The 25,536-nt window shown below is 45.1% G+C and overlaps 1 protein-coding gene across 13 annotated transcripts in view; it reads right to left on the reverse strand.

Annotated features, from left to right (window-relative positions):
• LOC135917043 (G/T mismatch-specific thymine DNA glycosylase-like) overlaps nt 1–25,536 on the reverse strand; it is a 436,020-nt gene that overhangs the window by 274,419 nt on the left and 136,065 nt on the right. For all 13 annotated transcript variants that reach the window (XR_010569158.2, XR_010569159.2, XR_010569157.2 and 10 more), the window contains 2 exons: nt 25,229–25,326; nt 21,033–21,195 (listed from right to left, as the gene is read on the reverse strand). Coding sequence is in view for 9 of the 13 variants with exons in the window: in XM_065450530.2 (XP_065306602.1) it covers nt 21,033–21,195; nt 25,229–25,326 (261 nt within the window). In the remaining 4 variants the exon portion in view is untranslated. The remainder of the gene's footprint in view (nt 1–21,032; nt 21,196–25,228; nt 25,327–25,536) is intronic.

Genomic DNA, 25,536 nt, shown 5'->3' on the forward strand with positions numbered 1-25,536 from the left:
ACAGAATGACAAGGATTGACATCGATGGAACAACAAAGGTGGTACAATGACAACGGCAATGGGATGATGTTACTGAAGTTATGACTATGGTAAAATGACAGTGGGATGATGACAACCTGATGAAGACTGTGTGATGACGATAGTGTGACAACGAAAATATGAGAAGAGTCATATGATAAAGTTAGAACATCAATGAAACAACCGCAACAGCATCACAATGATGATATGCAAATAATTATTACTGTATGAAGACATAATGTCGACAATGTCATGGTAATGACATGACAACGAGTGTATGACGACAGTGGCATGACAACAACTGATCACTAAGCCTGTATGATGAAGATGGCGTGACGACGACGGCATGATGAGAGTCAAATGACGAAGGGAGTTAGGATGATGGAACTACCACGATGAGATCACAACAACGGTGTGACAACGAATGCATGACTGTATGACAATGGTATGTAGACCGCCTTTGAAACTGTAACAAACAGAACGGTGACTGAAAATGTACACAGGAGAAGCTGTTCAGCCTTGCAACATCATCAAAGCTGCCGTACGGTACAAGGACTAAGCCGGTGACCTTCCATTGTAAGCGTACGTTGTAGACTACGGCGGACCAGCTCTACAAGGTCGCGAGTGGCTCGAAACATTTTGTTTGGACTGGGATGAAACCTGCGGTTTACCCAAGCTATGCAACTATTCGCACCTTGACCAAGAGGACCACGGCATGCAACTGAGTTGACTTCTGCACAAATATAGCACCAATTTTGATATGACATCCTTAGTAAGATAGAAGGTGAGTAAGCTAGCTCGTTTCTAAAAGAAAACTGTCCAAAGTTCCTTAAAGCTCGAAACATGTATTACGCATTACATTCAGCAGTGGAGGAAGAGCTGCGAAAGCTACAGGAGATGGGCGTCATTACCCAAGTTTCCACTAGCGAGTTTACCACACCGATTGTACCGGTTGTTAAGAAGAACGGGTCAATACGTGTGTGTGGAGATTATAAGTAAATGTTTAACTCTTCTAGACATAGAGCAGTACCCTCTACCTAGGCTGGATGAGACACTAGCTGCACTTGCTGGAGGGTGGTACTTTTTGAAGCTCGATATAAATAGGGCATACCAAAAGGTGGAAATGTCGGAATAATAAAAAAAGCTGCTCTAAAGGACTGCTTGCTGAAGCAGACTGCCCTTCAAAATTGCCTTGGCACTGGGGTGGTTCCAGTGCATTATGGATAACATCTTGAAAGGTCTGCCAGGAGTGACATGTTATCCAGACGATATTCTTGTGACAGAAGCTACTGCTGAAGAGCACCTCAGGAATCCTGAAGCAGTGCTTCAAACAAAAGGCGTCCAAGTCAAGAGCCAGAAATGCGAGCTTTTCAAGGAAAGCCTTCAGTATCTTGTGCATGCTATCAGTAAGGTGGCTGTTGAACCAACAAATAAAAAAATTCAAGCTCTTCTGAAAGCCCCAGCACCTGCTAACATAGCACAGCTGCGTTGGCTACTTGGACTCATTAACTACCAGGCCAAGTTCACACCACAACTGGCAATGCCTGCTATACCCTTCTACAGATTGTTGCAGAAGGACATCTCTTGGTCCTGGGACCGAAACTGCGAGGACACAATTCAAGCTATCAAAGCAGTGCTGCCATCAGCCGAAGTTCTTGAGCATTATCACCCGGTGCTCCCGCTGCAGCTGTCCTGCAATGTGTCTGCGTACGGTCTCGGCGGCCTGTTATCACATGTTATGAAAGACGGCATGGTAAGAGCAATTGCTTATGCTTCTAGGACACCATCAAAGGCCAAAGAAAACTATAGCCAGATTGAAAAGGAGGCGCTTGCCTTAATCTTCGGCATCAAGGTAGGTTAAAACTGCGCAAAAAACGAGGACAGCGAAAGAAAGATACAACACACCACAGCGCTCGTGGCGTGTTGTGCGTTTCTTTGGCCGTCCTTGTTTATCGCGCAGTTTTAACCCACCTTCAAGTATGAACCAACTAGCCCTCAAGAACGTCTTACTTCAGCATCAAGAAATTTCATTTTTATATTTATGGTAAAGAATTTATGTTAATCACAGACCATAAGCCTAGCAGCAGCTATAGCCTGCCGCATAAGTCTAGCGGCAGCTATGGCCGGGAGTCCATAACTGCTGCTAGACTGCAACGGTGGGCTGTAACACTTTCAGCTTACAAGTACGACTTTGTCTACCGAAAGTCAGTTGACAACGTGGATGCAAACTGTCTTTTGCGACTGCTGTTAGAGACAAGTGAGGGATAGGACAACTTGTGCGAGACATTTTATACCCTTCGCTCAGCATTTCTTCTTGTTACAAGCAAAGAGATTGAGCACTACACCGCCCGTGATCCTGTTTTCAGCCTTGTCTTGGACTTCACGAGGAAAGGGTGGTGTTCGCATGTTGATGAAAAAGTGTTAGAACCCTACTTTGCCAGACGCAGTGAACTGACTATCCACGAAGGGTGCCTGATGCATGGAATGCGAGTGGTCGTGCCGCCAAAGCTGCAACATCCAGTCTTGGAGTAGATACACCAGGGATACCCAGGTATCATGTGGAGCAAGGAACTCGCCTAAAGCTACGTATGTTGGCCATCCGTCGAAAAGGATCTCGACAATCAAGCAAGGCACTGCATGTCATGCATGCAGCAGCTCAACATGCCGCAAAAGGCACCTGTACACGTGGCCATAACCATGGCCATGTGTACATAAGACAGCATGGCGGCCGGTACGTTTTGCACCGCCAGTGATCGCTGAAGTGGCCAAATGGAGTTACGATGCATCAAATAGATTCTCGCTTTCATGTGACATAAAAATGTGTGATTTCAGTGTCATCAGCGCCCAAAGGTGGCACAAGAAAGTACTGACCACCACATTGTCTAAGTATCGCATTTCATTCGCTGAGCACTGTACATATAAATCAAGATTTACAGTACTGTCTACTCTTATCAAAGGGAACACCGAATTAGTATGCGAACACTGATTACAGCTCAGTTCTAGTATATGAAGGTGTGGGAAAAAATTTTTTTGTTGATAGAATTTCTGTTGAATAGAGTCAAGTGCTTTGCTTTTTCTCAAACTAATGAATTAGTGACGTTCTTAGTACAGAATAGTTTTGAGGTTCTCAATTTAATAATGAACCTGTGTTTTGTGGCAATAGTTTATTTATTCTATAGAAAGTTTTGCTTGCCAGCTTTTCTCTAAAATGCAGAAAGGCTACCACAACTTTACGGCAGGTGGGTTAGGTCAACCTACGCCACAGACGAAAGGGCCACGCATCATGTGACTCTAGTAGCTGGCGCCAAAAGAGCAGGCACTGTATGCATCATTTCATTGTCAGGTTTGGCTTGATTTGCCACCTGTCAAAGATTCTAAAACATGCAGGGCCACAGCAAGTTCACACGACACTTCCCCCCCTCATTTCGCACTCATCAGCCGTCTGCGCCAATGCATGCAACCATGTCATGACACCTTTGCGCCCACCCTGTAAATCCACAGCTAGTCACAAGCCTGCATGGCACATGCAGCATACTCGCAGCGTAAGCTGGTGGAGCGGCGCCACAGGAGCTCCATTTTCAGCACTACACATTACAGGGTCTTCAAAGTTTCAGTTTCTTCGCGTCGTTTTCACGAGAACAACTAGGCCTAATGGCTTAATAAAAAATTGCTGCCGGCCGATGTGGTAACGGGTTCAAGTTATCACGGAATGCTTGTCACTAGTATGTTATTATGGGTGGCTTATCATGTGAACAGTCCCAAGGTCACGCGGGCAGGTTAAACTGACGGCTGTAGACATGGCATCAAGTTTCTCGTTGTGTGTCCCACACCATCTGTGTATCTGCAGGCGGCTAACCGGCTCGATCTTCAAACTTCACGAAATACGCGCTGCTTTTGTTGCTATTCCCTCTTTCCTTGTGGTGCTATCATTTTGAACAATCCTGTCGACCTGGATGAAACTTGTACTGACAGAGGTAGCCCTGGCCGAAGCGGTGCTGTTCTGAGAATTGCAGCGTTCAGGCGCTTTGTGTGCAATCCCAGCATCAGGCCGACATAGGGTAGTCAGTGCATAAATCAGGATAGCCCAAGGGGCCCGGACCCCCCTCCAAATTTTCAAGGAGGGTCTCGACCTTTCCCTCGTCAGGTCAACTGCAGCACTGCGGTGTCCCTTCAAGAGGCATTAGAGGTGATTTTATTACCAGTCAAGCCTTGCGCAAAGCTTTTCTAACTTTCCAATTTTTTTATTCATAATATAATCGCAACTAATTAGTTCATGTTGCATGAGCACAAATAGGAAAGCAGGTACTGTCATACAGCTGCATGCATTTGCTTGAGTCGAGATGCTGCACACGACAGTCACCACACTTGTACGACTAAGATTCTTGACACAACCTAAACCAGAAGAAAGGAAACCGAGGGCCCAATTTTTATTAGTCATATCATAAGATGCTGACAAGCAAAGAACAGCATAGGGGAAATTGCACTTATTAAGTGAATTAAAGAAATGACAAATGAACGGAAATTAAAGCCTATGAAAAAAAGTTTCACTTTCACCCGAATGACAAAGCATCGATTGCAATAGCAAATTAGTGGACAGCTATACGAAGGATAGCTATACGGTACAGCGGTGGTGTAGAGGTAGAACACACGCCTTCGGATTCAAAAAAAAAAAAAATCCGTGTGTTGATAAAATTGCACAAACAGGCCAGGAGTGTGGCCTGATTCCAGTGACCAGAACCGGTAATGCACTCGCTCACCATAGCAGGATTGGCCACCCTGGTGCAGTACTTGGCCACAACCTCCTATATGACCACAAAAATCAAACCCCGGCCCTCAGTCCCCAGCAGCTGCGAAGCAACTGACCACGGCAGCGGTCAGACCTGCGACACAGAAGAGGGTGCTAAGAATCCCTGGCTCTGGACAGGCCGCCGTTGGAATATGAACCTGACAACGTTTAACGCTAGAACGTTATCTAGTGAGGCAAGTCTAGCAGTGCTATTAGAGGAATTAGAGGGCAGTAAATGGGATATAATAGGGCTCAGTGAAGTTAGGAGGCCAAAAGAAGCATATACAGTGCTAAAAAGCGGGCACGTCCTGTGCTACCGGCGCTTAGCGGAGAGACGAGAACTAGGAGTCAGATTCCTGATTAATAAGAATATAGCTGGTAACATACAGGAATTCTATAGCATTAACGAGAGGGTGGCAGGTGTTGTTGTGAAACTTAATAAGAGGTACAAAATGAAGGTTGTACAGATCTACGCCCCTACATCCAGCCATGATGACCAGGAAGACGAAAGCTTCTACGAAGACGTCGAATCAGCGATGGGTAGAGTGAAAACAAAATACGCTATACTAATGGGCGACTTCAATGCCAAGGTAGGCAAGAAGCAGTCTGGAGACAAGGCAGAGGGGGAATATGGCATAGGCACTAGGAATAGCGTGGGAGAGTTATTAGTAGAGCTTGCGGAACAGAATAATACCTTCTTCTGCAAGCGGGACAGCCGAAAGTGGACGTGGAGGAGCCCGAACGGTGAGACTAGAAATGAAATAGACCTCACACTCTGCGCTAACCCTGGCATCATACAAGATGTGGACGTGCTCAACAAGGTGCGCTGCAGTGACCACAGGATGGTAAGGACTCAAATTAGCCTAGACCTGAAGAGGGAACGGAAGAAACTGGCACAAAAGAAGCCGATCAATGAGTTAGCAGTAAGGGGGAAAATAGAGGAATCCCAGGTCAAGCTACAGAACAAGTATTCGGCTATAGCTCAGGAAGAGGACCTTAGTGCTGAAGCAATGAAAGACAACCTTGTGGGCATCATTAAAGAGCGTGCAATAGAAGTCAGTGGTAACTCCGTTAGACAGGATACCAATAAGCTATTGCAGGAGACGAAAGATCTGATCAAGAAACACCAATGTATGAAAGCCTCTAGCCCTACAGCTAGAACAGAACTAGCAGTGCTTTCGAAGTTAATCAACAAGCGTAAGACAGCTGACATAAGAAAGTATAATATGGATAGAATTGAACATGCTCTCAGGAACGGAGGAAGCCTAAAAGCAATGAAGAAGAAACTAGGAATTGGAAAGAATCAGATGTATGCATTAAGAGACAAAGCCGGGAATATCATTACTAACATGGATGAGATAGTTCAAGTGGCTGAGGAGTTCTATAAAGATTTATACAGTACCAGTGGCACCCACAACGATAATGGAAGAGAGAATAGTCTAGAGGAATTCGAAATCCCACAGGTAACGCCGGAAGAAGTAAAGAAAGCCTTGGGAGCTATGCAAAGGGGGAAGGCAGCTGGGGAGGATCAGGTAACAGCATATTTGTTGAAGGATGGTGGGCAGATTGTTCTAGTGAAACTGGCCACCCTGTATACGCAATGCCTCATGACCTCGAGCGTACCTGAATCTTGGAAGAACGCTAACATAATCCTAATCCATAAGAAACGGGCCACCAAAGAGTTGAAAAATTATACACTGATCAGCTTACTGTCTATTGCCTACAAACTATTTACTAAGGTAATCGCAAATAGAATCAGGAACACCTTAGACTTCTGTCAAACAAAGGACCAGGCAGGATTCCGTAAAGGCTACTCAACAATAGACCATATTCACACTATCAATCAGGTGATAGAGAAATGTGCGGAATATAACCAACCCTTATATATAGCTTTCATTGATTACGAGAAAGCGTTTGATTCTGTCGAAACCTCAGCAGTCATGGAGGCATTACGGAACCAGGGTGTATACGAGCCGTATGTAAAAATACTGAAAGATATCTATAGCGGCTCCACAGCAACCATAGTCCTCCATAAGGAAAGTAACAAAATCCCAATAAAGAAAGGCGTCAGGCAGGGAGATACGATCTCTCCAATGCTATTCACAGCGTGTTTACAGGAGGTATTCAGAGATCTGGATTGGGAAGAATTAGAGATAAACGTTAATGGAGAATACCTTAGTAACTTGCGATTCACTGATGATATTGCCTTGCTTAGTAACTCGGGGGACCAATTGCAATGCATGCTCACTGACCTGGTGAAACAAAGCAGAAGAGTGGGTCTAAAAATTCATCTGCAGAAAACTAAAGTAATGTTTAACAGTCTCGGAAGAGAACAGCAACTTACAATAGGTAGCGAGGCACTGGAAGTGGTAAGGGAATACATCTACTTAGGGCAGGTAGTGACGGCGGATCCGGATCATGAGATGGAAATAATCAGAAGAATAAGAATGGGCTGGAGTGCGTTTGGCAGGCATTCTCAGATCATGAACAGCAGGTTGCCATTATCCCTCAAGAGAAAAGTATATAATAGCTGTGTCTTACCAGTACTCACCTACGGGGCAGAAACCTGGAGGCTTATGAGAAGGGTTCTACTTAAATTGAGGACGATGCAACGAGCTATGGAAAGAAGAATGATGGGTGTAACTTTAAGGGATAAGAAAAGAGCAGATTGGGTGAGGGAACAAACGCGAGTTATTGACATCTTAGTTGAAATCAAGAAAAAGAAATGGGCATGGGCAGGACATGTAATGAGGAGGGAAGATAACCGATGGTCATTAAGGGTTACGGACTGGATTCCAAGGGAAGGGAAGCTTAGCAGGGGGCGGCAGAAAGTTAGGTGGGCGGATGAGATTAAGAAGTTTGCAGGGACGACATGGCCACAATTAGTACATGACCGGGGTTGTTGGAGAAGTATGGGAGAGGCCTTTGCCCTGCAGTGGGCGTAACCGTGGGCGATGATGATTCCATGATGATGATGAGCAGTGGGCGATGATGATGATGACGACGACGACGACGACGACGATACGAAGTAAGGATAGTAGTTTTATCGGCCGTAAACACTTGTAAACAGAGGCATACTATACTCGCGGACAACTTTATGTGGCTGTGAAGGGAAAGCTACTAGCACATGGCTGCTGCACGTGTTACCGCGCCAAGTAGTCCGGCAGTGTTTGACAGTGCTTTTGGTTGCTCAGCACAGACGCTGAATCAACACAGCTTCCACGTACAACGGTTTCAAGTTTCCCCAGATGTGTAAGGGAAAATCCACAAAGTAAGTAAACCTTTACACTCAGTGGTGTGTTTTGTCTTATTACAGCAAAGCTGTTTATGGCTAGGTTCTGGCTGATCTCATCTTTGTGGACATAGACCAACAGTTTTTCTTACATGGACCAATGCCGAAGATAGTGCAATACCGGGCTGATCCGCGGCAGAGGTGAAGCATGTGTTAAGCCCTCCCAGTACATGGGTTGATCCCGAAGATAGAGCAATACCGGGCCAACCCACGGTTGAGATGAAGCAGGCGTTAAGCACTCCCCATACGTGGGCGGATCCCGAAGATAAAGCAATGCCGGGCCGAACTACGGCGGAGGTGAAGCCCTAGGTGAAAATATTCAACTGGAATCCACCTGGCTCCAACTGACATTGACTGGGACCAATTGGTCCCAGTTACAGGCCAACCGGACACCAACTGGCTCCAGTTTGGATCTAACTAGAACCATACCCAGTTGTACTGGAAGCAGATGGTCTCAGTTGGGCCCCAAATGGAACCTGAACCAGCTGTACTAGAAGCAATTAGTTTCCATTTGGATTCTAACTGGAACTTTGACCAGTTGTGTAGTAGCAACTTTAGTAGTTGTGATCCAATTGATATCTTGACAAGTACTCATACAACTGTTCACATAAGATGAGCTAAGTGATATAATGCTGCAACAAGTGCAACATTAGAGATGGGTTTTATCTGACAAAAGATTTATTTATATGGATAATTGAATGATGCATGATCCCGTTGAGCATATGCGGAGCATGTTGCCTTGACATGTGAGCGTGCTTTAGTTTCAGCGCACTAAATTTGTGATACTTGGCCCTAATCTTTTTCAGTTGTCCAATGAGGCATTGGTTCGTCTTGTGACATTAAGCTGTGGTGTTATGGTAATGTTGCACCAACTTTGTTCCGCTGATGTCGTCGTCTAGTTCAGCGCTAGTGAGCTGAATGGTATTTGTTGGAAACAACTGGTGTTTGCAGCACAGCGATTACTTTGCTACGACAAAAAAGAAGATGCTCCACAATGCATAGTGCTAACTAGAGTGAACTACGCATCCATGACCACATATAAAAAAGAAATGCCATTTTTAAAAGGCCATCTTTTAAAAAAAAATTTTGTTCCGTGTCTTGGGTGGGCTTGATGGCTGTGCCATGACACAGCCTTCTCATCCACTGACTTTCGCAATGCAGGTACTCATGACTACCTTCGCCTACTTCAACAGCACTCTTCAACGTTTCCTCGGTTGTCCTACCACAGCTGGAAATGCCGTTCTGCAACGGGAACTACGGAGCCCTTGTTTTGAGCGCCTCGGAAGCGTCGACGAAAGCCGCGCTCCCCCACTGGATCCTCGACATCGGATGGAAAGCGCAATCGGCAGCGACAACATCGTTCCTCCCAGCGTATAAAGAGCACCGCCTCCCGCCTGCACTTCGTGGGCTCGGTGGCTGTGCCATGACACAGCCTCCTCATCCACTGACTTTCGCAATGCAGGTCAGTAAACCATGCTGCCTTTTCGCTAGAAGAACTAATAACTACTGTCTGGTACAGCTGCCGAGCCTGCAGTGTTGCATTTGTGTCGCTGGTGAATGTTTTGGTGTTATGAAATCCCTCCTGCTCTTGTCGGGTGATATAGAGATGAACCCTGGTCCTGACAGATTGGACCGTGTTCTTGCTAAGCTGGAGACGTTGTCAACCGGCCAGGACCAAATAACCACCGATGTACAGGACCTTAAACATCAGATGCGTTCTATTGACACAACTATTTCTGATTTGAGCAAGCGCGTAGCAGACCTAGAAGGTGTTTTCCAGGGTGTCTCAACTCTCAAAACCGATCTGCAGTCTGCCCAATCTGTATCCGCTAAGACTGCTGCTCTTGTTACTAACCTTGAAGCTCGGTTAGTTGACGCCGAAAATAGGTCATACCGCAACAATTTGATATTTTATGGCCTTTCGGATTCTAATTCGCGCGAAACGTTCGTTGAATCGGAAGAATTGCTAATCCGCCATTGTCGCGACAAATTACGAATAACCTTGGACCCATGTCAAATTGAGCGTGCACATCGTCTGGGCCGCTACGAAGATGGCCGTCAGCGGCCGATTATAGTTAAATTTGTTTCCTTTAAAACAAAAGAAACTGTCCTCTCAAACGGGCCCAAGTTAAAGGGCACCAATTTTAGCATTGGAGAAGACTTTTCCCTTCCTGTTCGTAAAGCACGCAAACACCTTGTCACGTTTGCAAAAGCAAAAACCGGACCATTCTCCCTGCGGTACAAGACTTTGTTTCTCGGAAAGAAATGCTACACCTTCGATGCCACCACAGAAACAGTTACGGAAATAGCATAGCGTTTACCTCGCCATCGTCACAAACCTAATCTTTGTGATACCGCCCCTCGAGAGAACATTTGCCTCTCGGTTATCTACACCAACATACGCAGCCTGCTTCCAAAGAGCGATCTTGTGTCCAGCCTCGTGTCTTCAACGGGCAGCAACCTGCTCATCTTGACAGAGACCTGGCTGACTGATAATATAAGCGACGCTGAAGTTCTTTGTAACCTACCTAACTTTAATCTTTTCCGCACTGATCGCACAAACTCTCGAGGGGGTGGCGTCCTTATTGCTACAAGCAATAAGCTACAGTGTTCCCACATAAACATCTCATCAGACCTTGAAATATTATGGCTCCTTTGTCGCGTCACACCAGTATCTATATTAATTGGCTTTTGTTATAGACCCCCTCACAATAGCCCCGAATTCCCCCGTAAACTGCACAACATTTTAAACAAACCTAAAACTAGACACCCTAAGGCACACATTCTTCTTTTGGGGGATTTTAACTATCCTGGCATAGATTGGTGTGCCCCTAATTATCCTATTTTTAGACAGGATGAATCCCGTGAATTTATGGATGTCTGCTTAAAGGGCCCCTGAAACGGTTCTGACAAATTTTGCAGACGCATAGGGTACAGCTTAAGTAGAACATTCGCACCACAATTTAAGTGAAGCGTTACGTATTAATGGAGCTACAAGCGATTAGAAGTTACCCTCCTCCCCAGCCATGCTTTTCCTCCTCAACTCGTTCGCTGAGCGAGCGGGGCTAAGCTCCGCCTTCACTGGTCCTGCGTCACGATGCGACGTCACATCGTCCACTTCCGGGTGTTTTGGAGCCAGCCCCCGCCCGTGCGAAACCTCTCCGCTAGCTGCTTGGCTGTCGACCCCAAGCGAGAGCTATCGAAGCAGCGTGCGTTGCGAGCATTCTGTCGTAGCGCCGAACGTGTCTGGTATTCCGTTAACCACAGGCAAGCTGGTCATTTTGGCAAATGACTGGAGGCATAAACTCAAGCTGATGAAAGAACTTTGGCGTGGACGTACGTGAGCGGCCTGATCGGTCTGCACGGTCCAGACACTTGTTGGCGCAGTGCTTAACCAGCCAAACAAAGCGCTAATATTGCTCTGACTAAGTGTAAAACATTTTAAACATTTATAAAAACAACGTGTTGATGATTACACTCCTGCGAGAAATACGCACCAGCAGCAAAGAAGAATATTTTTCGTTGATGCTACTGCGTATGGTTGAGCTCCATGCCACCAGGTGGCTGCACCGTGCAGACCATTCACATTTTCCCTTCTGCTCATCTCGGCTCATCCCATTACGGCACAGTCAAGCGGCCAGACCTTGTCCCCTTGCGCTTACGGGACTCGTGAAACGCTATTGCGTTAGTAATCTTCCCGTGTAATGTGACGGCCACAAACGCGCGAATCCTGGCGCCAATCGGATAGCTGCAGTCCGATGCGCACCAGCCAGTTCGCTCGTACGCTGCCTTGCAGAGGGACACGATGTCGCAGCTTGACATATATATTGCCAGTCGCTACGTTTGCAGTCCACAAGGCAACAAAATCGAATCATAGTGCTCGCGAAAAGACTGAGACCAACTCTGACCGCGGAGCTCTCGTCAAAATGGAGTACGTTGTAACACAAGCAGATGACACTTGCTGTGTGCCGGAAGTGCTTAAGTGTACTGAAAAATTGTTCTTGTGCATTCTCTTTATGTTACTTTCTTTTTATAAAAAACAAATTAACTAACATTCCAACTATTACGAAGATCATTTGTTTACCATAAAGTTGGAAAAATTATCGATCACGCGCCCTGGTCAGCCAATCGGATAGCTCGCCCGACTGACGTCATATGGGTGATTTTGGTCATATGGGTAGGGGCGGCTTAAAATTCTGCCGAGCAGTGCGCTGCAATCGGCAGCGATGTGCATTTTTAAAACCTTAGAATAAATTACACGCTTTACGCAGAGCACTTAGATGTGTCAATTAATGATCAGAAGGACCTACTCTAACGACTCAGTACGTTTGTAGAAAATCGTCAAAAGCGTTTCAGCGTCCCTTTAACTTTTAACCTAGCCCAACTAGCAACCCAGCCTACACGCATCGCCGGAGATACTGCTAACATTCTTGACCTCATACTATCTAGCCACCCCGACAGCCTGAACGCTATTACTTATCTCCGTGAAATCAGTGATCATAAAGTCATTCATGCATGCTTTAACTGCACCCCAATAACAAAAGCAACTTGCCAAAAAACAATTTCTCTCTACAACAAAGGAAACTATGAGGCCTTCAACGTGGAATTGGAGGCCTTTTTTCCATCATATCAGGGGTCATTTGACGAACAAGACATCCACACAAATTGGTCAATGTTTAAACATAAAATGAATGAATTGACTAATAAATATATTCCCAAATGCAGCTTCCGAGCTAACCAACACAAGCCATGGTTCACCAAGACTCTGGGAAGATTAGAAAATAGAAAGAAACGCCTTTTCCGTAGTGCTAAACTGAGCAGAACAGACTGTGCATGGGAAAAATATTACGCTGCTGAAGAGGCATATTTGGTCGCAGTAAAAAACGCTAAACGTTCCTTTTACCCACATCGATTTGCCAAACATACTTACAGATAACCTGACTAAATTCTGGCAGCTTTTAAACCCCCGATCTTCGCGCGTTGTTACCCTGACTGACGATTCTGGACGTGTTATTTCAGACGTTGAGTGCGCTAACATATTTAATTCTGCCTTCGCATCTGTATTCACTAAAGAACAAAAACCACCACCCCTCATGACAGGCAGTGACCCCACAATTGCAATGCCAGCTGTTACGTTTTCAGAAACCGGCATATCCCTTCTTATAGATAAGTTAAAACTTTCTTCATCTACTGGCATTGATGAAATCAACACAAAGGTCTTGAAAAACACTCGCCACACGTCTGCCAAGTTTTTATGCTTGCTATTTTCGCAGTCCATTTCTATAGGTATCATACCCCATGACTGGAAAGTGGGGAAGGTCGTCCCAGTCCACAAGTCGGGTAAAAAAGATTCACCACTTAACTACCGCCCCATATCACTTACCAGCATACCCTGCAAGCTCATGGAACACGTCATTTACTCTTTAACAATGCAGTTTCTGGACTCAAATAATTTCTTTCATTCATCACAGCATGGATTTCGTAAAGGTTACTCCTGTGAGACTCAACTAGTCATTTTCGTTCACGACCTGCATGCCAACCTTGACGCTAATCTCCAAACCGACACAATCTTCCTCGACTTTGCTAAGGCATTTGACAAGGTACCCCATAACCGCCTATTTCCGAAACTTTCCAGCCTAAACTTGCATTGTGACATACTAGCGTGGATAAAAGAATTCTTGACTCACCGCTCCCAATCAGTAGTCATTAATAAACCAATGTCTAACTTACTACCAGTTTCCTCAGAGGTACCCCAAGGATCCGTCCTAGGGCCTCTTTTGTTTTTAATTTATATTAACGACCTACCTCAGAAATTAGATTGCTATATTCGGATGTTTGCCGACGAGTGCATTATTTACAAAACAGTTACTGACACCTTTAACCAACAATCCCTACAAAATAACCTAAATCTGGTAGAAAACTGGTGCAACGACTGGCTAATGACACTTAATATAAACAAATGCAAATATATATCTTTCCACCGTCACAGTAATCCTCTCTGGTTTCCCTACACTATCTCTAACGTTCCTATCGACCCTGTCCAATCATATAAATATCTCGGTGTTCATCTTAGTCATGATCTTACGTGGAATAGCCATATCGCGAATATTATTTCATCTGCTAACAAAACGCTTGGCTTCTTAAAGTGTCATCTCCACTCTGCCCCCCTGCATGCTAAGCTACTCGCATACAAATCACTAGTTCGACCAAAATTAGAATATGCATCGCCCATCTGGTCCCCGAAACAAGTATACCTTGCTAATTCACTTGAATCAGTTCAAAACAGGGCAACTAGATTCATTCATTCCTCGTACTCTTTTGATATCAGCATATCATCTCTGAAATCGCAGTCCAACCTACCTACTCTTGCACTTCGCTGCTACATTTCTAGTTTGGGCTTATTTCATAAATTCTTTTATTCCGATATATCACAGGAACCCTACATCTGCCCTCCCCCACCACGTTTCTTTCTTCGCACCGGACATCAATAGCAGGTGTCTCAACCACGAGCACACACAAAAACTTTTGCTTCGTCATTCTTCCCCCGGACTGCTTGCGACTGGAACGGCCTTCCCCAAGAACTTGCTGCCATCACATGCCCATCTATGTTCCTTAACCAAATTACGCATGCGCTTGCATCACAATAATCATTTTTGTTCGTATAACTCGTTCAACATTTTTCTGTTTACTGTTGTTAACCTATATGTGTCCCACCCCTTATGTAATACCCTCACCTGAGGGTCTTTAAGGAAATAAAGTGAAGTCATGCTCGGCTAAAACCTCTTGGCTCAAACAACAATAATAATATAGAAATAAATTGAAATTATTTCGAATACAAGTAAAATAATATTGTTACCTCACGTAAACAGCATAATTTTTCTTAATAGCGAGAAACTGCATCACAAAGACGAAACTGTGGAAATGTGATGACATAGTTCGGCACATAAATTGACAGCAACCTAGTCGAGCGAGGCATGGAACGAGACATGCGCCATTGTAAAGATTTTTTCAAGAGGAACTTGTGGGGTCATCGCTTGCGTAACCTCATTTATGCAGTATTAGTGTTGGACATTTTCACCCTTGGAAAACAGCATGACTACAGGCCAACAGACGGCATTTGTTTTTAACACTGACTACGCGGCTTTGTGGATACATCACGTGTGGATTGACGTGCGCAGTTTTCCCTGGTCTTGATTCTGCCATTTGAAGGTAATTATATATTTATCTTATTTATGTTTCGAGTGCAAGTGGTTCTTTATCACAAAGGTGTAAATACTGCAGTAGAGTGTCATTGACTCAAGTGTTGTACTACGCGACCTTTGTACACATAGAATGCTCGAGAGTTTGGTGCTTGTTTTTGAGCCCCATTATCTGCCATTATCTGCCCCATTATCATTTTTTACATCACTCGCAGAAGGTTCCAGTGTAATCGATGGTACTCCCATTACTTCCAGAAAGTACGACACAATTCGTGTTGTGTATACAATCTGAGTACGCTAGGTTCGGCGAGAACATGTATACACAAGAAATAGAATGAACGATAACACTCCAGTAAGTTCCAATCATGCAGGCGCACCTTGCACTGAGCAATAAATTTAAGTTGCTAGCAGATGAGTGCAGTCCCTGAGAAAAGGATAAATGAGTACATGTGTCAATATGAACCAGTGTCATGCAAAACTTTTGCTTTGTGTAAGAATTGTGTAAACTAGTGTGCATCTGTAGCTCTGTCTAATGTGTAACAGAAGCACACAGAGTGCGTATTCCCAAACTTGCTCCATATGTAGGCTATATTAGGGCAAGAAAATAAAAAAAATAAAGCTCTGGCATAATAGAGCTATTAGAGGCATAAAGGTAAGATGGTGATGTACAAGAGCTACAAAACATGTGATAGTTCGTACATTATTATACATCTGAATTCTTTTATAAGAAAAGGTCAGAGCACAAACTCTGCTGATAGTGTTAGTGATGCAGAATTCAGAAGCGTGAGCTTCAAATAAAACATGATTTGAATTTAAAAAATTGCAGTGCAAGATTTTCGCTTCAGTTGCAAATATGACAATTAATGAACACTTGCGTGTACATGCAGCTCCCCCCACTGTTACAGGCTCATTCAATCAAGGCTTGCTCATAATGAAATTTGTTTTTTCTTGCGTAGGCATTCAAATTTGCACAAAACATTGATCACATACAAGGGCACGTGAAATAGGATCTCACACTTCTGAATACTTGATCAGAAAAATGTTTCTTGAGAGGTTTTTGATATATAACACTGCTATCTCAGTGGTCAGTTGTGTCATGATCTACTTAAACTAAAAGCCACAGTTACTGCTAAACAGGAGTTATTTGTCACTGCATACTTTTTATGTGGCCAATAGCTTCTGCTCAAGGACAGTTTTGGCGTTACATCAGGTCACGCTTATGGGCCCCTCGGTTAACCCCCTTTCTTCTCGTTGATCAGGTCACGCTGTATTATGTGCATCAGAACTACCGATACACCAGTACGTGTATGACGTAGAAGTAAGATGTGTGGTAGAATTGCTTGTATGAAGTAGTGATTGCTTTCTTATTGAATGCATATAAATATTTCTTTCAGGTGGTGATGTGCAAGAGCTACGAAACGTGTAAATGCGTGCCACGTCAAGGGGGCATTCAAAATGTTTCGTCATTAAACACAAGCTGCAATTGTTCCAATAAATGTCAATTTCAACACCAAGCTGCTTCGGCTACATAAAGTTCAATGAACTGGCTGTTTCTTTGTGACATGCGATTGCAACTGCAAAGATGCATACAAGCTATGGCCGGCTTGAATCCCATTTGTATGTAAATGTTTACCTGCAGTTTCTGCTGGCCATAACTCACTATCCTTACTGCACTATCAACACCAGTTGCAATAGGCACTGTAACCTGTTCCGGTGGGGACCAACTGGGACCAGTTGCCATGGGGACCAACTGGGAATTGTACCATAAGCCAGTTGAACTCGAACCAAATGCATTCCCAGTTGCAAATTTTCACCACAGGCACGCGTTAAGCATTCACCATACGTGAAGACAGTGCAATGCTGGGCCAATCCGCAGTAGAGGTGAAGCAAGCGTTAAGCAGTCCCCGTATGTGGGACGGTCCCAAAGATAGTGCAATACCGAGCCGATGCGCGGCAGAGGTGAAACAGGCATTAAGCACTCCCCGCACGAGCCCCTATGCCGAAGACAGTGCATTGCCAGGCGGACCCGCAGCAGAGAGGCAGTTCATCATTAACGGGTCCACACTCACAGCTTCGCTGGTCATCCTTCTTCACAGAGTGGAAGGGCACTGAATTTTTTAACTGTTACTAATAAGGCATTTCTGTTTCCTCTTCTACTGCCTAAACTAACATGGATTAAAACACGGGACTGTTTTCAGAAGCGCTCTCACTTGTGCACAATTTGACTCCTTAGCTTTCCCTTCGTAGCCACAAAAAGTTGTCTGTGAGTATAGCTAAATTAGCAAGCATGATGTCGCGCATGCACAAGCCAACACGAACATATTTTGCTCAATGACCGCAGAAACTCACTGTCAAAACATTGCAGCGAGGTAATGCGGCAGCAGCAGCAGTGAGCGAATTGACTTTCGTGCGGCCCCTCACATCAACGCAAACAACGCCGCAAGAACACAGCGCAGCACGGACTCTGTATCGTTGCGGATGGCTTTCAAGATACAGCAGCCAGGCTGGGCGCATGCGGCCGCCCGTGCCGCCAGGAGTAGAATGCGGCCCGGAAACCTTGCGTGCAATGGAAGGTGTCGGGCAACGGAAGGTGGCGCGCAATGGAAGGTGGCGTGCTTTGTCCCTGCCTTTCGCTGTTGCATGCGCGCAACTGAGCCATGATCACTGGTTCACCATCGCATGCTTTCACTCACACATACAGCGTACGGCATGCGGTGACTATATTATAGCTAGTGGACTATACACGGAACCTCACAGCGATGACCACGACAGAAATGCACCTGGAGTGTCCATATAATTGCTATAAAAATAAAACAACTCATCACAGGTGGGGCAAGAGCCCACGTCTTCACATTATGCGTGCAATGCTCTTACCAACTGAGCTACCACGGCGCCGTTTTCCCATCCACTTTCTGAGGCATTTATGTTTATCTGGTACAACTAAACCTGAGAGTGTTAGCCAGTGCCACCACTCACGGGCTTGATGGCAGACGTGGAACATCCTTTCTGCCGCAGGAGTGTCGTGAGTCACCAATCTCAGGGGCGTGTGGATGTTACGAGAGATGGGATTGGGAGGCGCAGAGCAGCACCGCAAACAGATTTTAATTGCACTCTACCCCAAACTCAAAATAAAACTCACTCAAACTAAAACACAATGAATAAATACTAACACTTATGCAACCTACTTAATGATCACTAAACATGTCCTTATTACCAGCTACATTATTCCTTGGCGTTTACTACGCGAAAGTCAGGCTACCCTAGCCTATGGCTGCAATGCTACTAGAAAGGACCGTTTTTACTGGCTTTTGTCGTCGCACGTATCTTCCAAGTCCGAAGCGTGTCAGTTCTTCATCAAAGTAGGTGTTCTCACCGACTTCGTAAACGCTGCTGTTAATTAAACGCTGCTGTTAAACGCGGCCAGTTAATTCGTCCGTTTCTGATGTCGGTGACATGGTACCCTAACCTCGCCGGTTAGGCCTAACTCCGGGTTCCTCCGCTGCTTCTTTAGAGTGCCGACGAGATGCCCTGGGGACTATTGTATGTGCTGGTCTGCCTCTGAAGGGGGATCCTTCCTCGAGTGCCCGGCACTGCCGTGAGAGGCTGCAGCAGGTTCAAAGAGCCTCGCTCAAACGTCGCCTAGGTCGATGGCCACCCCCTGGACCGCCAGCGTCAAGGACTTGACCGAACCTCCATGGCTGCCATCGCCAGTACAATGCTGACGCTACAACCTTCTTGGCCTAGAGCCACATCAATAATCCCAGCTAGGCACCGCTTCTCCCTCGATCACAGCTTGCGTCACACGCCTCGAGTGCTCGTGCCATTCAGCACGATACATGCATGTCGTCCTCTTCTTCCTTTCTGCGTTGCCTGCCTCTTACATATGACAGGGCATCCCATGCATGTATACGTGAACGTGCCCCACCCTGAAATTTTTTTTGTGTGTTCTATGGTAAATCAAATTACTTCCTACAATGTGCCCATGGCACATTATTGGTTGTAACAATAAAATCTGGATATTGGGTGTCTGCGCCGAAAAGAAATGCGATATCCAGGAAAAAAAATAAAGAAACGAGCTGCTATTGCTACACCTACCTTTGGGTTGTGCACCCCACATGGCCACACTGTCGCCCCTCTTCGTTCTCCTTTCCACCCTTTTGACGTCGAAACGAGGATGGAAGGAAGAGGGTTGCGCAAGGCCTGCGATGCAATGTGACGAAGGCATGCCGTGCAGGATGCACGGAACAAGAAGAGAGTGACGAAGCAGCTCACTCTTTCTTATTTCTTTAAGGCAATGCTACAGAGGCATGCCGTGCAGGGGCTGCGCACGGCACGAAAGCCAGTATGACAAAGGGGGTTGCATTTTTTTGTCTTTCTTTTATTTTTATCTCATTTTTGGGCACATACCCAGTAGCCAGATTCAATTGTTGTAATTGATGAAGCGATGTGGGATTTTTGTAGCAAGCAGTTTGTTTTACCATAGGACACTACAAAAGTTGGCCATGTATTGGTTGTTCATTGTTATATCTGATATAGTGTTAAAACAGGTACTGTTATAAGTGGTTATAAGTGGGTTCAACTGTACTTCCTTTTGTCAAAGTAAATTCTATTGATGTCAGTCCCCCGTTTTGTTCATGCTGCTCAGTTACAACAATTATCGGTTATAACAATGGAATATTTTTGCCCTTTGAATGTTGTTATAAGTGGGTTTAACTGTGCAGCAAACTTGATAGTCACAATATTCTAAACCGTTTGCTCATGGTCATCAGCAATAGCATGTGACGGTAACTTCACTGAAGAGATATAGCTAAATAGAATCTGTTGCTGGGCTAGTTCATTCCTACTTGCCAGTTTAACTAACACACATCTAAGACAGGACAAAAAGAGAGTGGGCGCCTGTCCCGTGACTGCTTTCTTTTGCCCATCTAATGTGCAAACCTGCAAGTACTATACTTCACCTTCCCGACTACTACATGCAGAGCACAAGGGCCAGCTCATCAGCGGCGTAACCAGGGTTGGCACACCGGGAACGTGCCCTCCCCTGCCCAAACTCCCCCTTCCATCCATGGTCAAGTGCACTTATTCCCGATCAAGGTTTGCATTGCCACCTAATTTTTTTCCTCTCCTTAACCCTTTACTCCAGTTGTGGAGTAGCGGGTAGGAAACAAGCTTCTAAAGCGAACCTATTCCATCAATAAACTTTTCTCTCTTCCGTATCCAATAAATGTGGCCAAGGTCCATTTTATTTGGCAATTAAATACAGCCTAAATATATCCTTTATCATCAGTAGTGACTATACAATTGACTGGTTGTAATTGGCACATGTTAAATCAGGTAAGCTGGTACCACACTTTACTTTACCACACTTCAAAGCAAGACTTTTTGCGGGCATTCAATTTTCTCTTGCACTCAAGCTGATAATTCCCTTCAGCATCCCTTCGATTTTCAGTCTCAGCACTACTTTATCATAAGCACAAGCAAAACTTCACTGCGACTGCTTTCTTCATTAATGCATCCTGACTATACTACTTACTTCAGTGTAGTATCCCTCTGTGATGAAGCTTGACATAAGCATTTTAACTGACCAAAGCAGCAACAGGCACTTCTTTCACAGTGTCACATTCGCTTCATACTAAGACATTAAATTATTAAAATGAACTGGACATGCTTTCTTTGAGCAGTCTTAAGACTTTGAGCAGAAACCTGTGCCAGCTACACAGTAAAGGGAAAGACATACGATGACAATGTCCAGGTTGGGCACCAAATGGTCGGGCAAGGTCCGCTTGGCAACTTCTTCCTCGGGCATGCCCTCGAAGCGGTCAATGCGCTTTCTCTGCTTGAACGAATCTGTTATCTTTTCCTGCTTCAGAGGGCGGCGGGAATCATCCATGCTGTCAAGCCTGCAGAGGAGGTTGGCAATGGAATCAGGTACACAGCTTTACGCATGATGCTCAGACTTGTCAAAGCTTAAATGAGGAAACAAGAGTGCTCAATGCCACTTGATACACTGGCATAAGTCTGAGGCCAGCTCCCATGTGCTCCACCAGTTTGTGACATTCTACTTGGTACAGAAGAAACTTTCACTATATGTCAGCTTCTCTGAATGTTTATGAGGGTGCCAAGCAAACTGCATCTGATTAAGTCAGCAGCTGCATTACATTTGCTGCTGTATGGGTGGCAAGAGATCAGTCAAGCTGCAACAAACCAGCTTTTTCTCTTGCCACTTATCTTCATTATATCGTGTACATGAGAGATGAATATAAACAGATTGATTGATTGATTGATTGATTGATTGATTGATTGATTGATTGATTGATTGATTGATTGATTGATTGATTGATTGATTGATTGATCAGTGCACTTCTCAGGCAAGTCGACAAAGACAGAACATGACATCTTGATTTCAGCTTCTAGTAAACTGAGTAAATTCTTGTTCACAGTGGCATTCTCATTCACTTTGATGCACAGAGGTGAGCGCCATCTGTTGCAAGGAACCCAGCAGTGCATGCGAGCAAGGCCACAGAAGCACCCAGAAAGTTCAGGAGAAGAGGCAAAGAAAGCTTTGTTTTATTATGCAAATGCAATGCAAAATATATGCGTATTGACACTATGTGGCACACATATCACAGTGCATGTCTCAAGGTGTCTACCAAATTGACATTTTCGAATTCCCCGAGTTTTCCAGGTTTTCCCTGAGCGACACAGAACTTTATTTTGGGTCAAGACAGGCTGACACCACTTCGCCCAACGCTGGCACTCTCAAGTAAGCATTTTGAGAAAATAAGAAAAAAACCTAATCTAGTTTGAATAGTAGGGAGTAGTGTTTATTTTATTCAAAATAAAGAATGGAAGGGAGAGGTTAGTAAAATTCACAGCCAATATCTTCAAAAAAGAAAAATGGTTAAGGCCATTGCAAATCGAGTTGAACATATTCAAATACGAAAAAAAAAGATGCATACTTTCGAAAATTAGCTATTTCTATCAAATGATAGCAAGATCATTGGTATTATTCCTGAACTTTGTCACAAGTGAGATTTTTCTCAGCAGCTGGAAAGTCAACCTCAACTGTCCTCACATACTCTCAGCCCATGCACAGTGCCTCTATTTTGTGTTTCACTGTTTTCAAGAGTTTATTTTAGTTTGGATGATGGTCACCTTCATCTTTCCATCAGCCAACATTTTGCTTCTTGAGCTCAAGCTCCTTCAAAGTAGAGGAGGTACAGTTCCTTTCCCTATCATTCCTGAATATGACGGTCATTTCTGTTCTTGTTCTCATTCCGCCGCATGTTCGCCCCACGGATGATTTGAAGCACCCTCTTGGTCAGTTGTACAGTCAACATCAAATTTTTCGGACTCCCCAAGGGCCACGAAAACGTCCTAAAAAATGGATGCATGTCTTTTACTGCACTTAAGGGCTCAAGTCGTCACAGGCACGTCTGAAAAAGCTCTGTACACCTGTTATTCATATCGGTGCTCCTACTGTGACAGAAAAGGGTGGGTGCACACATATGTATTTATGGAATACGTACTGTGTCCCGTGACAATTGCCCCTTCCCACGCTTGTTAAGCTTCACCGCAATACTTCACGTATGCTTCACCGCGTAACATACCGCTGCTGAGGCGAAGCTGTCATTCGGGAACTGCATCATGCAACGCGCCATGCTTTCTAAGCATCGAAGCCAAACGTGAGGATTGCAAAGGCGGAGCCAGTGCCATTACTGACAGTGGTGAATTCTTTCAATGAAAAACATAGCACCGAATGGCAAGAACTTTAATAGCAAACATTGAAGCAGCTAAGCCTCATGTTGCTGCGGTGGTGGCTATGGCTGCCAGCGAAGCTGAGTGCGAGAGCGCTGGTTCGAGGCAGCAAGATAATCAAAACGGCAGTGTTGGCTTTGATTAATACTATTCTGGACCTGCGGTCACAGCAAAGAGCCCAGAAAATTGGACAGCGAAGTGTTCTTGTGTCTCAAATTACAGACGTTCTTATACATTGACTCTATGGGGGCATATGGTGGTGCCGCAAAGCCATTCGCATTATCAAGCATTTCCCTAAAACGGGGCATCCAGAAAATTGGCCGTTGACTGTACACTGACAGCTCCTCCAGCCGACAACAAAGCGTCAAAGACAATTTGTTATGCTTCCTTTTACTCGAGCCACCACTAGGGCGACTTTCATTCCCTTTCAGTAAAATGGCAGCTAACTTTCCCTGACTGAAGCACAAATTCCCTGAGTTTGCCCTGAATTTTTTCAGACTATTCAAAATCCCTGAGCATTCCCGGTTTCGCTGGTTGGCAGGCACCCTGGTGTCTCCTTGCATGCTAGGACACATTTATAGGGCATTTTTCCGCTGCATGCTAGCAGGTGCTGGCGTGGCTCAATGGTAGAGTAGGTGACTCCCACACAGCTGTTCGAGGTTCGATCCCGGCGGGAACTGGGTAATTTTTTTTTTCTAATTCCCGGCGGTAGCTGCTACAGACAACAACGGTCGCGGCAGGTACCAGTGCCAACCTAAACAATTATTGGAATGAGCCCATAACAGCTTATGTTGTAAAAAGTGTATGGAGGGTCCTCCTCACTACTTCGTGAGCACTACGTCACAGATGGGAACACCAAAGGAGCCACAACGTGGAAACAACACGACGACTGCACATTGGCAACAAACAACCTTGCACTGCACAGCCAGTCATGTCAAGTCCACGCTCACTAATCCTGTTTTATATCAGCAATGATCACGATACGTCCACGCTCTTGCTTACCACCGTTATGGCGCACTCTCGTCCCAATTGCCTTTGGTTCAAACTGTCATAATACCAAAGCAGCTAGCAGTGCCTTTATGACTGGTTACATGAATGTCTTTGCAAGTAAGTTCGTAGGGGGACACCGTGGTGAGATCAGATCTGCACATCCTCACTGTGCCTTTCTAGTTGTCGTGCCAACATTGCTGTCCAATCTTCCTCACAATGCACTTACAGTGTCTTTGATCACCAATATCAAAGAAAACGGCCTCACAATCCCTTAATGTGCTGTCTCACAGGCCCTTGCAACTCGGCACCAGCAGCGTTTTGCCCGCTGCAGACAATGAGTCTGTGGTTGGCCGTTGTTTCACTGGCACCAATTCCTCCAAACTTATTGCAGGCACCTTGGTGCCAGATGCTACCACAACATGTCTCAGAAGCATCCAAGCATGCCTCTGAGCTTTTCTTCCCAATTCTGATGAACACTCTGACAAGAGTGTCACAGTTACATGCACCAAGCAAGCCCAGTCCCTTTATTGTGACCTTATCCTCGACCACAATGAACAGCGATGCTCTATTCTATAAGTTCCACAAAAAGGCCTGTGTTGTCACATAGCCCACATCAAGCTCACAGGAGCTACTTACAGCACAACCATCATATTCGTTGTGCTCTCTGTAACATCACATTGCAATCCCACCACAACCCACTTGTAATCCCACCACCACCAAGACCTCGTTTGCAGCTGCTCACCAAAGCCAGACGAATTGTTTGCAACCCTAAGCCATACTCTTTCTGACATGGACCCTCTAGCCCAACTGGCATCAGCCTGCACTGAAGTTGTATACCTACACATAATTTCGTCTCATATATGCATTTACGTTTACATCCCATTCCTTCACATGCTCCTACTATCTGTAACCTTTTCATTACAAAACAAATTCCTTGCCTTCCAAACCAATTAATAAACACACTAATCTTCCTAATACTCTCTTTACTGCATGAATGTGTAGCACCACCACTCCAACTGCAATGATGAGAAAGTAGGCTGGGCACACAGTCGGGCGCCTCAGTGGGTCCAGCACATGACTGGATGGTGGCAATCTGAGCTGTGTCCACCACAGCATGGCTGGCTCCCGCAATAAACATGGCGGCTCTTCACCACTCAGCCACCAAATGATAGTGCATAAGCATACCCTTCAGTGATAGGATATTTCCGTGGCCGACCACGTTTCCGGATCACAGGAACTGGTTGCCCCGGCTCAAGACCCAAGGCCTGCTCCTGGTCTTCCACCTGTTATTTAAAACAAGCAGCCTTTATGTTTGTAGCCACTGAAAAGCCAGCTGTGTATCTTGCCCACATTTAAGGCACAAAGATATAATAAATGACAAGTGACACAACAAAGAAGAACTTTAGACGATACAACCGAAAGTACTAAGCAGCATGTCAAGTGCACAAATGCCTTTGAGGATCTAATCATTTCAAATAACCAGTGCTGCTGCC

The sequence above is a fragment of the Dermacentor albipictus genome, chromosome 6 (genome assembly GCF_038994185.2).
Source record: "Dermacentor albipictus isolate Rhodes 1998 colony chromosome 6, USDA_Dalb.pri_finalv2, whole genome shotgun sequence".
NCBI lineage: Eukaryota > Metazoa > Arthropoda > Arachnida > Ixodida > Ixodidae > Dermacentor > Dermacentor albipictus.